At 40.8% G+C, this 18,030-nt stretch overlaps 1 protein-coding gene across 3 annotated transcripts in view; it reads left to right on the plus strand.

Moving 5' to 3' along the window:
- Positions 1-531: 531 nt before the first annotated feature.
- LOC126252933 (centromere protein I-like) overlaps positions 532-18,030 on the plus strand; it is a 370,827-nt gene continuing 353,328 nt past the window's right edge. For all 3 annotated transcript variants that reach the window (XM_049953938.1, XM_049953931.1, XM_049953948.1), the window contains exon 1: positions 532-645. In XM_049953938.1, the coding sequence (XP_049809895.1) occupies positions 594-645 (52 nt within the window). In that variant the 5' untranslated portion in view covers positions 532-593. The remainder of the gene's footprint in view (positions 646-18,030) is intronic.

Genomic DNA, 18,030 nt, shown 5'->3' on the forward strand with positions numbered 1-18,030 from the left:
CAAGAAGTGCAAACGAAGAAGAATGATAGTATGTTTGGTTTGCTCGCTTTCAATTCTGCTGTCAATAATAGTTATTTCTATGGCCTACAAACAGTAATGATTGATGGGCATTAGTTAAGTGTTGTACAGATTGATACCATAACGTCTTCTAAATAAACTACTCTACCAGTAACGTGTATTCCACAGATTTAATAATTTAAAAGAATAATCAGGTTTATCTCCAATGTTAAATTTATTTTATTTGATTGACGGTACACCTCCTTTGCATCACTTTTGGACCTACAGCCCGTGAAATTAAATGAACTAAACACATTGAGAGAAACGGTAATTCATTGCAAGATGCGATGGATTGTAATATTTCAGTTATTATTAATACAGAATTGACGTCATTCAATTACGTTTCAGCCTCAGTACCTCGAAATGAACGAAACTGGAAGTGTACCACTGTTGAAATACGACCTACAACAAAAGCAAACTACCAGGAATACGCCCCCAAAAGCGAACCTACATAAGGTTGGCAGCGCTGCAGTGATTTCAAACACTGCTTAACCGCGTTCATTTAAGATTTGTAAACAAATGTTCGGTCATCCTGTATGGACATGGAAAATATGTGCTCTGCAGTAAAATACTTTTCAAGACTTTCAGGTAAACTCTGTTACTGCTTGCAGTGATTTTTTACGTTGGAGTAGTAAGCTCAGCAGTTGCGTTGTGTTTTTGCCTTTTGTCTATCAAGTCGCACAGCCAAATGGGAACGCCTGTCTGATAGTGACATTGGATCTGCTGTGTTCATGGGTGCCTGCAGAAATTTATCCGGTGCCATTTGAGATAGACAAAGAGTTGTTCAAATTATTTGCGTCCGGTGTGCCAGTTTGTTGCTATACCTACATTCTTTAACAACATTGGTGAAACTGGGACTTGCAGGGAATCACTTACGTATCTTGCGTTTAAGAACAACCAATGTCACTGATTATAAGTCAATTTTCATCGACGTTTAGAGATCGATGATGGTAATTCATATTAAATTTGGATTAAATCGAAGTTAATGTTCTACGCTCTCTCGATTGTCATCATGTTTACTCAATGTTTACACTAATTCCAAACTTTTACAACCATTCGTTTTGGTATACCGTGCACGATTTTGTTACCGATTCATGTTAAAAAGAATGACACTCATTAGGGCTTATGTGGAATATTTAAAACGTTCAAAGTATACGCTAATGATACTTGCTTCAAACAAAACTATCGAAAGAAGCTTTGTTTTGTGTTGAAGTTAATGATTTTTATTTGGGTATTACAAAAGTGGAATGTGTACTGAGTATAGCGAAAGTTCCGAGGGTAGCAAGGCCTACATCGTGTAAATAGCAGCAATAGTTTCATTTGTTATAAAGTATTTTCATACGGAACCCCCCTCCCTCAAGCACATAAATTATCAACATGGAAAAGCAATGTGTACATAAGCATTTTTTTTTTTTTTAACAGGTGCATTAAATCACAGCACCAAATACAAGACCCTTCTTTTCTCAAACTATATGTTGTTAAACAAAATTAAATCACAGCACCAAATACAAGACCCTTCTTTTCTCAAACTATATGTTGTTAAAGAAATTGACTCTTATGAGAGGTTTTCTATCTGTTCTGAATTGGTTCACAATATTAGGACTTACAGCTGGAAAAAAGAGAACCAGAAGAAATATCCTTAGATAGAAACACTGTATGAAGCGTAACTTTTATTTGTGAACTGAACTTTTGCAACCTCGTATTGTGAAGGTATTTGTTAATAGTAATCAGACAAAATGTACAGAAATTACATTTCAAATTATTTCAGCATAGTGAAGTCTTTTCTATAGTTTTTATGCTGCATAAAGGTCTTGTGTGAAATCCAACTAGCATTTATATAGAGATCTGATCAGTTAAAGGAAGCTATTTTCTGTGTACATGAGAAACTTTCTTAGAGCTTGCTTTATATTTATGTTGGCTATGTTCCTGTTCAGCTAAGCAGCACCATTAATTTGTACATGCGAGATTATTTCATACAGGTATAGTGAGGAAACTAGTTCTGTGTTTCAACTTCTGAGGGTTGAGATAGTCATATGTTGCATAAATGGTGTCAAGTTGTTTTGGTGTGTACATTTGTGTTTTAGACCTCTGTTTGTTGCAATTATGATACATTGTGTATTTCTCATGGGCAGTGGCTTATATCAAATTGTTTACTAGACATATGTAGGTCTAGTGGAGATGCTGCTGGAGTACTGGTTGTTCTTTGTTTTACTGTTACTGTTAATACATATTGATAAAATGATTTTCGCACTATTTGGGGGTGCTGTATGGAATGGGCATGAGAAATTCTGCTTTAAAATAATATTCTTTGCAGTGTGGAAATAAATTGACTCTTTCCATCAGCACTGGTTGTTGTATGAGAGACTTGATGAGCTGTATTTTTTTTTTTTTGGGCTAACTCCAGCTACACATTGGAGGAGGAGGAGGGGGGGGGGGTCAGAATTGCAGATATCTACTGAAACATCAGAGAAAAAGCACCTGCTGAGTCTTGGGAGGGACACCCAGTGTAGTTTAATTTCCTGAAGTTGGGTCAAGGCCCCACTTATGGCCACTATGATGTAATTTATGTACTTTTAACCTTCCTTTGAGTACCTGCCAATCTTTTTATTTATTTGTTTATTTTTTATTTGTTTTGATCCTCTGAATCATACATTGCACAGAAATGCACATCATGATATAGGACATGTCATTTGATACATATTAGGCATTTATAAGAAGAGGTACATGTCTATGAATCTATAAAATGATTACATACTTATAAAAATGGTTCAAATGGCTCTGAGCACTATGGGACTTAACATCTGTGGTCATCAATCCCCTAGAACGTAGAACTACTTAAACCTAACTAACCTAAGGACATCACACACACCCATGCCCAAGGCAGGATTCGAACCTGCGACCGTAGCAGTCGCGTGGTTCCGGACTGAGCGCCTAGAACCGCTAGACCACCGCGGCTGGCTTACATACTTATATCACATGTGTAATGTACTTAGGTCTTATATTTATTCTGTACTGGTATTTAGCATTTACAACAATAAAACTTACTTTCAGTTATGTTACATAATGTCAATAGTTTAGGATCAATTAGGCCTATGTCTATGAATCTATAAAATTATTACATATTTATATTACATGTGTAATGTACTTAGGTCTTATATTTATTCTGTAGCAGAATTTAGCATTTATACCAATAAAACTTACATTCAGGTATGTTACATAAGGTCAATAGTTTGTGATCCATTATCTGATGTTTTTGTTGAGCAGCTCCTCATAGTAGTTCCTTGTAGCAGGCTGTTTTCAAGGAATTCCTGTATGCTGTAGAGGCAGTGTTTAATTAGGAGTGACAGTAGTTTTACTTTAAAATCATTCACTTGTGTAATGTTCTTCACTGCTATTGGGAGATTATTGTAGAGTTTTATTTCCATATATTTGACACCTTTACAGTATAGTTTTGTTGAATCGGGAATTATTCGTATAGTGTTCTTTGACCTTGTATCATGTTTGTGCTAGTTTGAGTTTATATCTAAGTTGTTATTATTTTTCTTGGTGAAACATAGTAGGTCCAGTATGTGCGGAGGGGTATATGTTCAGATTCTGGAACAGTGGTTTACAAGATTCTTTCTGCTGTTTGAATAATATTATTCTAACTACTTTTTTTGAACAGCCTCACTGCCTCTGCACTGTGGCCCCAAAAGATAATTCCGTAGCTTAATATAGAGTGGAAAAGAGCATAGTACATTGATGTGAGGGTGCTGGTATTAACAATATTTCTTATTTGTCTAATCATGAAACATACTTTACTCAATTTGGTGCAGGTTATATCAATATGACTTTGAAGAGTCCTCTTTTTCTTTTTTGCCGGAGCGATAATACCTGAGGATATCCACTTGGGGGATTTACTGTTACTGGAAATATTTTTTGTTTTTAAGGGTAGGTGGTACTTGAAATAATAACTAAAAGTATTTAGAAAAGTCTCAAATTTGTCATCTACATTTTGAGACTGATATATATCCTGCCAGTTTTCTGTTTGCATTTGGGACAGAAAGGTGTGGATATTGCTTTGACAGAAATTTCTAGCTTGTTGAAAACAACTTAAAATGTGCTGCTCAATTAAATATAGAAACATTTCTTTGTTTGTTCTTGTTTGGAGTCGTAGTTTTGTGAAAGGATCGGTGCTGAAAAGCTGAGTTTTGTAGAGTTTTTCTTTAAGCAGTCGTGAAGCCTTCAGTGGTCACCATAATAGAATATTGTCAAATGATCTTTCACAAAACCCAAAGAAATTCTGGTTGTATGTGAAGGCTGTTAGTGACACCAGGGTTAGTGTCCATTCCCCAGCGAATGAAACAAGAGCTGAAGCCGAGGGTAGCACAGTAAAAAATGAAATGCTTAACTCTGTTTTCAAATGTTCCTTTACAAAGGAAAATCCAGGAGAAGTGCCCCAATTCAATCTTTGTTCCATTGAAATGATAAGTGAAATAACTTTTACTGTCAGTAGTGTTGAGAAACAGCTGAAATAGTTGAAACTGAACAAAGCTCCAGGGTCTAACTATAATCTATCGTAGATCCTTTGAATAAAAAAAAAACTATGCCCAGTAGTTGGAGGAAAGGACAGATCACTCCCAACTTCAAGAAGAGCAGTAGAAGTGATCCACAAAAAGTCATGTAGTATCTTTGACTTAGATTTGTTTTATAATCTTAGAATGTATTCTGAACTCAAATATAATTAGGTATATTGAACATGTGACCCAACTCACACTTTTGTCATATGACATACCTAAAGCTTTATATCAAGGCAGTCAGGTAGATGCAGTATTTCTTGAATTCCGAAAAGCATTTGTTTCAGTACCACACCTATGCTTATTGTCAAAAGTATGTTCACATGGGGTATCAAGTGAAATTTGTGATTTGATTGAGGACTTTTAGCAGGAAGGACGCAGCTTTTTATCTTGGATGGAGAGTCATTGCCAGATGTAATAGTATTCTCGAATGTGTTCCTGGGAAATGTGTTGGGACCCTTACTGTTCATGTTGTATATTAGTGACCTTGCAAACAATATTAATCACAACATCACACTTTTTGCAGATGGTGCAGTTATCCATAATGAAGCACTGTCTTAAAGAAGCTGCCTAAATATTCAGTCAAATCTTGATAAGATTTCAAAGATTGGCAACTTGCTTTAAACATTCTGAAATTTAAAATCACTTCACAAAGTTAAAAAACGTAATATCCTACGGCTGTAATATCAGTGAGTCACAGTTGAAATCACCCAACTCAAAAAAATACCTGGGTGTGAAATTTTGTAGGGATATGAAATTGAATGACCACATAGGCTCAGTTGTGGATGAAGCAGGTGGTAGGCTTTATTTTATTGTTACTGGGGAAGCGCAAACAGTATATGAAGGTGATTTCTTACAAGTCACCTGTGTGGCCAGTTCTAGAGCGTTGCTCAAGTGTGGGATATTGAATGAATACAGAGAAGGGCAGCACAAATGGTCACAGGTTTGTTTGACCCGTGGGAGAGTGTCACAGAGATGCTGAAGAATCTGAACTGGCAGACTCTTGATGATAAAGGTAAACTATCCTGAGAAAATCTACTAAGTGTTTCAAGAACTGGCATTAAATGATGACTAGGAATATACTAAAACCCCCTATGTACTGCTCATATAGGCACCATGGAATAATTACAGCACACACAGAGGCATTAAAACAGACGTTCTTCGTGTGCTCCATATGTGAATTAATGGAACGGAAAGGGACTCCGATAACTGGTATTATCTGCCATGCACTTGACAGTGATTTGCACAGTGCAGATGTAGATGAAGATAACTGGTTTTCATAGTCTATCCATTTAAATAGAATATTGGAAGAAACTTAATCTGTTAGGAGGTAAAGTAAGTATTATTGTTTCATTTATTAGAAGTTTAAAGTAGTACCCCCTAAAAATGTATCATTAAACTTCTGTGGCCATTAACAGATCCATACTTAGCTTTAATTCCCTGTTGTGGCCTTGCTTGGGGCTATAAGTAGAGACATAAATGTGTCTGTTTTGGCCACTTTTAAAAACTTATATAAAACCTCTCTAATATACAATTGGTCTGCATTCTAACCACACTAATTTTGTTTAAGTCAATTTATTTAGTCTTGCCTGAACATCACACCTTAATTTATCTATCATTGTAACATACTAAAATATTTTTGAGGGAATGAAGGTTGCTAGTGCAAGCAAGTTGTACAATGGTCCAAGAACATTAAGAAATAAAATTTCTGATCTATCTCTAAAAGAATCTACTGGGCACTGTGGTCCAAGTTCAATCTACATCTACATACATACTCCGCAATCCACCATATGGTACGTGGTGGAGGGTACCTCGTACCACAACTAGCATCTGCTCTCCCTGTTCCACTCCCAAACAGAACGAGGGAAAAATGACTGCCTATATGCCTCTGTACGAGCCTGATCTCTCTTATCTTATCTTTTTTGTCTTTCCAAGAAATGTAAGTTGGCGGCAGTAAAATTGTATTGCAGTCAGCCTCAAATGCTGGTTCTCTAAATTTCCTCAGTAGTGATTCACGAAGAGAACACCTCCTTTCCTCTAGAGACTCCCACCCGAGTTCCTGAAACGTTCCCGTAACACTCGTGTGATGATCAAACCTACCAGTAACAAATCTAGCAGCCCACCTCTGAATTGCTTCTATGTCCTCCTTCAATCTGACCTGATAGGGATCCCAAATGCTCGAGCAGTACTCAAGAATAGGTCGTATTAGTGTTTTATAAGCGGTCTCCTTTACAGATGAACCAAATCTTCCCAAAATTCTACCAATGAACCGAAGAAGACTATCCGCCTTCCCCACAACTGCCATTACATGCTTGTCCCACTTCATATCACTCTGCAATGTTACGCCCAAATATTTAATCGACGTGGCTGTGTCAAGCACTACACTACTAATGGAGTATTCAAACATTACGGGATTCTTTTTCCTATTCATCTGCATTAATTTCCATTTATCTATATTTAGAGTTAGCTGCCATTCTTTACACCAATCAAAAAACCTGTCCAAGTCATCTTGTATCCTCCTACAGTCACTCAACGACGACACCTTCCCTTACACCACAGCATCATCAGCAAACAGCCGCACATTGCTATCCACCCTGTCCAAAAGATCATTTATGTAGATAGAAAACAACACTGGACCTACCACACTTCCCTGGGGCACTCCAGATGATACCCTCACCTCCAATGAACACTCACCATCGAGGACAACGTACTGGGTTCTATTACTTAAGAAGTCTTCGAGCCACTCACATACTTGGGAACCAATTCCATATGCTCGTACCTTAGTTAGGAGTCTGCAGTGGGGCACAGAGTCAAATGCTTTCCGGAAGTCAAGGAATATGGCATCCGTCTGATACCCTTCATCCATGGTTCACAAGATATCATGTGAACAAAGGGCGAGTTGTGTTTCGCAGGAGCGATGCTTTCTAAAGTCGTGCTGATGCATGGACAGCAACTTCTCTGTCTCAAGGAAATTCATTATATTCGAACTGAGAATATGTTTGAGAATCCTGCAACAAACCGATGTTAAGGATATTGGTCTGTAATTTTGAGGATCCGTCCTTCTACCCTACTTATATACAGTCGTCACCTGCACTTTTTTCCAGTCACTCGGGACTTTGTGTTGGGCAAGAGATTCGCGATAAATGCAAGCTAAGTAAGGAGCCAAGGCAGTAGAGTACTCTCTGTAAAACCGAATCAGAATTCCATCAGGACCTGGCGATTTATTTATTTTCAACCCATTCAGCTGCTTCACAACCCAAGGAATGTCTATCACTATGTCCTCCATACGGGAATCTGTACGAGACCCAAACGGTGGTATGTTTGTACGATCCTCCTGCGTGAAAGATTTCTCAAATGCTAAATTTAAAATTTCAGCTTTCGTTTTGCTGTCTTCCGTTGCCAGGCCAGACTGATCTACATCTACATTTATACTCCGCAAGCCACCCAACGGTGTGTGGTGGAGGGCACTTTACAGTTCTCGCGGCTGTCTAGACACTGTAATCGGTACCTCCATTCAAGTCGCTCCCAACAGGCATCAGGAGGCCGAGTGAACACGGTTACAATGCTTCCACCAAGCAGAAAATCACTGGTAGTACCGGAAATTCAAAATTGGTCCTCGGCATGGTAGTCAGACGCAGTGACCATTCAGCTACGGAGGCGGTCCTATGGCGCCACACACATCCTCACTTTGACTCCACTCCTGGTGTCCATCAGCATCTGCTAACATCCTTGAAAACAAGTTCGTTATCCGATTAGAAGGTACCACAGACCGTTCCAGTTCTCAACTTTGACCCACACTTTCCAGCATGAAACACATAGCAATAGTTCTGTGAAGATGTTCCAAAACAGTAACTATGCCATCCACAATGCCTGAAAAAGGTACAATCACATCGGAAGCAAGCAGATGCCTTAATACTGCTTCCTTCCTATAGCAAATCTTGATCACAGATATATCTATTCGTCCCATCTACATCTACATTTATACTCCGCAAGCCACCCAACGGTGTGTGGCGGAGGGCACTTTACGTGCGACTGTCATTACCTCCCTTTCCTGTTCCAGTCGCGTATGGTTCGCGGGAAGAACGACTGTCTGAAAGCCTCCGTGCACGCTCTAATCTCACTAATTTTACATTCGTGATCTCCTCGGGAGGTATAAGTAGGGGGAAGCAATATATTCGATACCTCATCCAGAAACGCACCCTCTCGAAACCTGGCGAGCAAGCTACACCGCGATGCAGAGCGCCTCTCTTGCAGAATATGCCACTTGAGTTTGCTAAACATCTCCGTAACACTATCACGGTTACCAAATAACCCTGTGACGAAACGCGTCGCTCTTCTTTGGATCTTCTCTGTCTCCTCCGTCAACCCGATCTGGTACGGATCCCACACTGTTGAGCAATATTCAAGTATAGGTCGAACGAGTGTTTTGTAAGCCATCTCCTTTGTTGATGGACTACATTTTCTAAGGACTCTCCCAATGAATCTCAGCCTGGTACCCGCCTTACCAACAATTAATTTTATATGATCATTCCACTTCAAATCGTTCCGCACGCATACTCCCAGATATTTTACAGAAGTAACTGATACCAATGTTTGTTCCGCTATCATATAATCATACAATAAAGGATCCTTCTTTCTATGTATTCGCAATACATTACATTTTTCTATGTTAAGGGTCAGTTGCCACTCCCTGCACCAAGTGCCTATCCGCTGCAGATCTTCCTGCATTTTGCTACAATTTTCTAATGCTGTAACTTCTCTGTATACTACAGCATCATCCGCGAAAAGCCGCATGGAACTTCCGACACTATCTACTAGGTCATTTATATATATTGTGAAAAGCAATGGTCCCATAACACTACCCTGCGGCACGCCAGAGGTTACTTTAACGTCTGTAGACGTCTCTCCATTGAGAACAACATGCTGTGTTCTGTTTGCTAAAAACTCTTCAATCCAGCCACACAGCTGGTCTGATATTCCATAGGCTGTTACTTTGTTTATCAGGCGACAGTGCGGAACTGTATCGAACGCCTTCCGGAAGTCAAGGAAAATAGCATCTACCTGGGAGCCTGTATCTAATATTTTCTGGGTCTCATGAACAAATAACGCGAGTTGGGTCTCACACGATCGCTGTTTACGGAATCCATGTTGATTCCTACATAGTAGATTCTGGGTTTCCAAAAACGACATGATACTCGAGCAAAAAACATGTTCAAAAATTCTACAACAGATCGACGTCAGAGATATAGGTCTGTAGTTTTGCGCATCTGCTCGACGACCCTTCTTGAAGACTGGGACTACCTGTGCTCTTTTCCAATCATTTGGAACCTTCCGTTCCTCTAGAGACTTGCGGTACACGGCTGTCAGAAGGGGGGCAAGTTCTTTCGCATACTCTGTGTAGAAATGAATTGGTATCCTGTCAGGTCCAGTGGACTTTCCTCTGTTGAGTGATTCCAGTTGCTTTTCTATTCCTTGGACACTTATTTCGATGTCAGCCATTTTTTCGTTTGTGCGAGGATTTAGAGAAGGAACTGCAGTGCGGTCTTCCTCTGTGAAACAGCTTTGGAAAAAGGTGTTTAGTATTTCAGCTTTACGCGTGTCATCCTCTGTTTCAATGCCATCTTCATCCCGGAGTGTCTGGATATGCTGTTTCGAGCCACTTACTGATTTAACGTAAGACCAGAACTTCCTAGGATTTTCTGTTAAGTCGGTACATAGAATTTTACTTTCGAATTCACTGAACGCTTCACGCATAGCCCTCCTTAACCTAACTTTGACATCGTTTAGGTTCTGTTTGTCTGAGAGGTTTTGGCTGCGTTTAAACTTGGAATGAAGCTCTCTTTGCTTTCGCAGTAGCTTCCTAACTTTGTTGTTGAACCACAGTGGGTTTTTCCCGTCCCTCACAGTTTTACTCGGCACGTACCTGTCTAAAATGCATTTTACAATTGCCTTAAACTTTTTCCATAAACACTCAATATTGTCAGTGTTGGAACAGAAATTTTCGTTGTGATCTGTTAGGTAGTCTGAAATCTGCCTTCTATTACTCTTGCTAAACAGATAAACCTTCCTCCCTTTTTTAATATTACTATTAACTTCCATATTCAGGGATGCTGCAATGGCCTTATGATCACTGATTCCCTGTTCTGCACTTACAGAGCCGAAAAGTTCGGGTCTGTTTGTTATCAGTAGGTCCAAGATGTTATCTCTACGAGTCGGTTCTCTGTTTAATTGCTCGAGGTAATTTTCAGATAGTGCACTCAGTATAATGTCACTCGATGCTCTGTCCCTACCACCCGTCCTAAACATCTGAGTGTCCCAGTCTATATCTGGTAAATTGAAATCTCCACCTAAGACTATAATATGCTGAGAAAATTTATGTGCAATGTATTCCAAATTTTCTCTCAGTTGTTCTGCAACTAATGCTGCTGAGTCGGGAGGTCGGTAAAAGGAGCCAATTATGAACCTAGCTCGGTTGTTGAGTGTAACCTCCACCCATAATATTTCACAGGAACTATCCACTTCTACTACACTACAGGATAAACTACTACTAACAGCGACAAACACGCCACCACTGGTTGCATGCAATCTATCCTTTCTAAACACCGTCTGTGCCTTTGTAAAAATTTCGGCAGAATTTATCTCTGGCTTCAGCCAGCTTTCTGTACCTATAACGATTTCAGCTTCGGTGCTTTCTATCAGTGCTTGAAGTTCCGGTACTTTACCAATGCAGCTTCGACAGTTTACAATTACAATACCGATTGCTGCTTGGTCCCCGCACGTCCTGACTTTGCCCCGCACCCTTTGAGGCTGTTGCCCTTTGTGTACTTGCCCGAGGCCATCTAACCTAAAAAACTGCCCAGTCCACGCCACACAACCCCTGCTACCTGTGTAGCCGCTTGCTGCGTGTAGTGGACTCCTGACCTATCCAGCGGAACCCGAAACCCGACCACCCTATGGCGCAAGTCGAGGAATCTGCAGCCCACACGGTCGCAGAACCGTCTCAGCCTCTGATTCAGACCCTCCACTCAGCTCTGTACCAAAGGTCCGCAGTCAGTCCTGTCGACGATGCTGCAGATTGTGAGCTCTGCTTTCATCCCGCTAGCGAGACTGCCAGTCTTCACCAAATCAGATAGCCGTCGGAAGCCAGAGAGGATTTCCTCCGATCCATAGCGACACATATCGTTGGTGCCGACATGAGTGACCACCTGCAGATGGGTGCCCCTGTACCCTTCATGGCATTCGGAAGGACCCTTTCCACATCTGGAATGACTCCCCTCGGTTTGCACACGAAGTGCACATTGGTTTTCTTCCCCTCTCTTGCTGCCATATCCCTAAGGGGCCCCATTACGCACCTGACGTTGGAGCTCCCAACTACCAGTAAGCCCACCCTCTGCGACTGCCCGGATCTTGCAGACTGAGGGGCAACCTCTGGAACAGGAGAAGCAGCCATCTCCGGCCGAAGATCAGTATCAGCCGGAGACAGATCCTGAAACCGGTTCATCAGACAAACTGGAGAGGCCTTCCGTTCAGCCCTCCGGAATGTCTTTCGCCCCCTGCCACACCTCGAGATGACCTCCCACTCTACCACAGGTGAGGGATCAGCCTCAATGTGGGCAGTATCCCGGGCAGCCACAGTCGTAGTCCGATCGGGGGATGCGTGGGACGAGCTGGCCGTCCCCGACAAACCCCCATCCAGACCCCCACAGTGATGCCCATTGGCAAGAGCCTCAAGCTGTGTGACCGAAGCCAACACTGCCTGAAGCTGGGAGCGAAGGGATGCCAACTCAGTCTGCATCCAAACACAGCAGTTGCAGTCCCTATCCATGCTAAAAACTGTTGTGCAAAGAACGTCTGAACTAATCTACAGAGAGCACAAACAAATCGACACAAAATTTAAACGGTTATTAAAATACAAGATTGCCTAGTAAATGCAGTAATGCTGCTACTTGCGCACTGCTGACACACTGCTTGGCGGCGGAAGGAGACTACGCGATTTTACACTATTCAGGTACTAAAACGTGATGCTACAACTCTCAAATACTATAATACGCCCGAAATTTATGAATTTAAACAATGCAAGTACCAAAAACGCGCAAATAAATTAAGAATTAAACTATGTAACAAATGAGTGAGCTAGGAGTATACGACTTTTTGTTGGCAGCTGCTTATCCAACGGCGGCAGGGAGCACACTGGCTGTGGGGAACAAAAAGAATGTTGATGGACTTGGTTGTGGACTGTTCCAACATGGGGTTTCCAGTGACTAAGGAAAGCCTCTGCGTGTCTCTGCATAATAAACTTATTGATAAGATAAATTAGTGAAGTCTTAAGGCAGCATTGCAAATTATCAACATGGAAAGAAAGTGATATTATTTCTTTAAGAGAGACAATGTTTTGTTGCAAAAAGATGCTGAATGTTAATTGGGCTAGAGGTCTGTTACAGAGGAGAAAAATAAGAAATTGGTTCCAGGAAGTATCAGAAACTTTGAGTGATAAGGATATGTGAAATGACCTAACAGTTTTTAATATGGGTGAAATCTATTTTCTTGGCTGCTAAAGAGAAATTGTCGTAGATAATTCCTACATCGATCATTATAATAGTTTTTGTTAATTGTTTCTCTGTTCCACTGAATTGCTGTAGGCTTAACTTTTCTTTAGTTTATGCATGTTTGTTTTCTTATAAGCTTGTATAAAGAACAAATTACTTTTTAGTGAATTGATTGTATAATTATTTAAAGCCTCCGTTTTATTATATAGTACAGTGAACAAACTAGGGCAATGACTGGCTATAGGTAGAGTTAATATGGCCAAAACTGGGGAAATACGCCATTTCATATATATATATATATATATATATATATATATATATATATATATATATATATATTGCTTCTATTATAAAAATTAGATCATTTGTTTCTACATATTGTAATGTACAGACTTTGAAACAATAGATACAAAGTATTGAAGTAATTAGTAAACTTTTATCCTATTGTAAACATACGAGGTGCATTCAAGTTCTAAGGCCTCCGATTTTTTTTCTAATTAACTACTCACCCGAAATCGATGAAACTGGCGTTACTTCTCGACGTAATCGCCCTGCAGACGTACACATTTTTCACAACGCTGACGCCATGATTCCATGGCAGCGGCGAAGGCTTCTTTAGGAGTCTGTTTTGACCACTGGAAAATCGCTGAGGCAATAGCAGCACGGCTGGTGAATGTGCGGCCACGGAGAGTGTCTTTCATTGTTGGAAAAAGCCAAAAGTCACTAGGAGGCAGGTCCGGTGAGTAGGGAGCATGAGGAATCACTTCACTGTTGCGTAACGTTAGCTCGATGTGCGGGTGCGTTGTCTTGGTGAAACAGCACACGCATAGCCCTTCCCAGACGTTTTTGTTGCAGTGCAGGAAGGAATTTGTTCTTCAAAACATTTTCGTAAGCTGCACCTGTTACTGTAGTGCCCTTTTGAACGCAATGGGTAAGGATTATGCCCTCGCTGTCCCAGAACATGGACACCATCATTTTTTCAGCACTGGCAGTTACCCGAAATTTTTTTGGTGGGGATGAATCTGTGTGCTTCCATTGAGCTGACTGGCGCTTTGTTTCTGGATTGAAAAATGGCATCCACGTCTCATCTATTGTCACAACCGACGAAAAGAAAGCCCCATTCATGCTGTCGTTGCGCGTCAACATTGCTTGGCAACATGCCACACGGGCAGCCATGTGGTCGTCCGTCAGCATTCGTGGCACCCACCTGGATGACACTTTTCGCATTTTCAGGTCGTCATGCAGGATTGTGTGCACAGAACCCACAGAAATGCCAACTCTGGAGGCGATCTGTTCAACAGTCATTCGGCGATCCCCCAAAACAATTCTCTCCACTTTCTCAATCATGTCGTCAGACCGGCTTGTGCGAGCCCGAGGTTGTTTCGGTTTGTTGTCACACGATGTTCTGCCTTCATTAAACTGTCGCACCCACGAACGCACTTTCGACACATCCATAACTCCATCACCACATGTCTCCTTCAACTGTCGATGAATTTCAATTGGTTTCACACCACGCAAATTCAGAAAACGAATGATTGCACGCTGTTCAAGTAAGGAAAACGTCGCCATTTTAAGTATTTAAAACAGTTCTCATTCTCGCCGCTGGCGGTAAAATTCCATCTGCCGTACGGTGCTGCCATCTCTGGGACGTATTGACAATGAACGCGGCCTCATTTTAAAACAATGCACATGTTTCTATCTCTTTCCAGTCCGGAGAAAAAAAATCGGAGGCCTTAGAACTTGAATGCACCTCGTATAACTGATCCTGAATTGTCCTAAAGAAGCCATAAGTGGTGTCTCAACCCTAGCACTGGCAGACTGAACGGTAGCACAGACTGAGGCCTAAGTTTGTGATGAGTCGGCAAAGGCATAAAATGTGTTATGGTCTTTTTTTAAATACACATTGTGCACTCTGTAGTTACATTTTAGTCCCTGATGAAACCCCCATTTTGCCACTTTGATCTGGTGTTGTCAAGCTCATAATAGGTTTCATTGCATTAATGACAAGAACATCCCCATCCAAAACCCCCTCGTCTCGTTAATTAGCCATTTTTTATTTTCTTGATATTTTCCTATTTTTGTTGATGTTGTCCATAGCTTGTTTTGTGAAGTCTTTATATCTGCCACATTAATGACTTCATTGGTCTGTGTATGTGGTATCATGTTGTTAACTAATCCTATTGTCTCAGTCATTGTGTATTTGGGTTTGCAACGTTTTCGCATGTTAGGTACTGTGTGATAATGATGGGTAGTTATGTAGTTACTGATCTTGGTTTACTCAAGTTTGAGTTATAGTAACATTGGAATGTTTCCAAAAGTCTGCAGCTGAATGATGCTGGATTGTTTAACGTCCAATAAGCATAATGCTCTTTTTATAGAAACATTGGTAAATGAAAAGAATCCCACACACAGAGAGCCGAACCTCTGACTGGGCCGGATTAAGGGGAATTAATAGCTGCCTTTCCACATGAGTGAGTAGAAGGGACTGCATACCACCATGTGCTTGTCTTAATTGAACTACTGCAGAGGACAGAACAGGAAGTCGTTCCTATTGTGCATTCATAATAGTCTCTGCCAACAAAGAGACAGAGATTAACATATCTGAGTAGAAGGATACGAATTGTAATATGCTTGTATCAGAGAGTAGTGTGTGTCCAGGAATCCAATATTCTGTTACAGAGAGACTATGAACAGAAAACTGTCTTTAACACAGAATTGTTCAGGCCACAGCAGGTAAAATGGGATCTACATTCGTTCACAGCTTTTGGTAGATCTTTAAGACAAACCTATCAGTTTCAGCTTGGACAGATCAAAACGCATGGTTTTGTCAATGCTTACATGAGATGACAGAAGTACGACTCTTGGCTGGAATCAAGCAGCCGAATTTTTACTAGGCTAGGTCCACGTAGATGATAAATGTTGCAGAACATTGTAGACTAAGAAAAAATCTGGAATATGTTTATATTTCAAATTTAACACCTCCCCATTCACATAACAGAAGAGTGGGTGGGTGGAAGGTATTGGTAAAACTTAAACCTAAAAAGGACCAGACCCTGAAGGTATTCACCCTGAAGTTTTGCTTGAAGCAATACCACAGATAGTTTTCTCTCTTAAGGAACTATTCAATGATTGTTTAATACTGGAAAGGGTTCTGTAGTGTTGAAAGCTTGTGGGGATGATTAAGAAATCTGAAGACATGGATGTAGTGAATTGTAGGTCTCATAGGCCTATTTACATCATCAAATGCTGGCTAAAGTTCAAGAGTACCTCCTATGTGATTGATTGGAAGGATGCAGAGAGCTTTAGGGCCTTAACTGATTCCAGTTTAGTTTTAGGAATGGATATTTCATTGTTGACTAGCAGTCGAACACCTCATTTAGTTTGTAATTTATTCTGGAATTATACGGTTGCATTAGTGATCGACATTTTGAGCTTCTTTGACAACCTGTGGTGACCTGCAATGGTTACATGCTTGAGAGACCTCCAGTTTCCTGACACATTATACATTAGTCTCCGAGATTATTTTGTGGGAGGGTAGTACAATTCAATACTAGACAATATAAGGCTATCAAATGCATTACCAAGAGTTGACATATGGCTTGATTATCCATTGAAACCCTCCTTAAGATTATAATGGGGCTGAATTAACTAAGCCATGGTGGCATATGCAGGCAACTTGTTAGTAGTTGATTCAGATGAATCCAGGACAGCTTTGGAGGAGAGTGCAGGTACAGTCTTAGGTCAAATGCATCAATGGTGCAGAGGTAATAAATTGTCATCTTCTCTCTGTTTCATGCTGAGCTGTCAAGATGGAAACATAGTAGCACTTTTAACCAGGGTTAAACATCACATCGACTCCAGAGTGGTGAGCAAGATAAAACGTTGGGCGAGCATGGCCCTTGTGAGAGAGAGGATTCAGATATGCGCAATAGGCTATATGTGGTAGACGAGACGCTTTTATACCTTCACTTGTACATGGCAGTCTCCTTAGCAGCTGAAGATTGGGACACGGTAAATAGTGACTCTTGGTATCTAGCAAAGTGCACGAAGAAGAACGCCTAAGCATACCAGTCTGTGAAGTTTCAGAGTAGGAAAGCACAGCAGATGAAGGGTTCTCAGACTGTTAATTGACAAGCAGGCAGTTTGATGACATTGCTTTGAAGGTGCTCAGCAGGGTTTTCAACATCACAACAACTTCCAGTAATGTGTCTATTTCAAGTCTCAGCAGTGCAATGAAGCAAGTAGGTAGCACAGTTCCACCAAATGTGGCAGAAGAAATTTGATGAGTGACCTGCAGGGTGCTCAGCAAGACACCCTCCAAAATCAAACAACATCAAGTGACAAGAAGCTCGCACTTTAGAGGACCCAGGAAGACAGCAATGTCGCCGTGTCACTAACAGACGGGGAACTCCATAGTTGTTCTGCAACAGACTGATTACGATGAAGAAGTGTGTCAAAATCTGGAGGGCCCTGCATAAAAGCTTTTCAGGCTTTTGGATTGTTACCCTACAGACAAAGTGCGCAAGATGACCAGGACTCTTCTGAAGGAAACCGGTATGCCAGACGAGATTGTTGAACAACTGTGACTGAATGCACCGTTTCCACTTAGACTGTATGGGCTGCCGAAAGTTCACAGAGAGTGTGTACCAGTGCACTCAATTGTCAGTAACACTGGCACATCAATGTACACAACAGCCAAGTACTGAAAGAAACTGTTGTTCCCATATGTGGGGAACTGTATTTACCATATCCACTTATCGGAGGACTTCTTGCAATATCTCAAACAACTGCATGTTGCAGAACCTGATATAGTGGTCACTTTTGAGGTGGTACCCTTGATAACTTGGGTATCACTGAAAATCTCATTGGAA

This window comes from Schistocerca nitens, chromosome 1, assembly GCF_023898315.1.
Source record: "Schistocerca nitens isolate TAMUIC-IGC-003100 chromosome 1, iqSchNite1.1, whole genome shotgun sequence".
In the NCBI taxonomy this organism is placed as follows: domain Eukaryota; kingdom Metazoa; phylum Arthropoda; class Insecta; order Orthoptera; family Acrididae; genus Schistocerca; species Schistocerca nitens.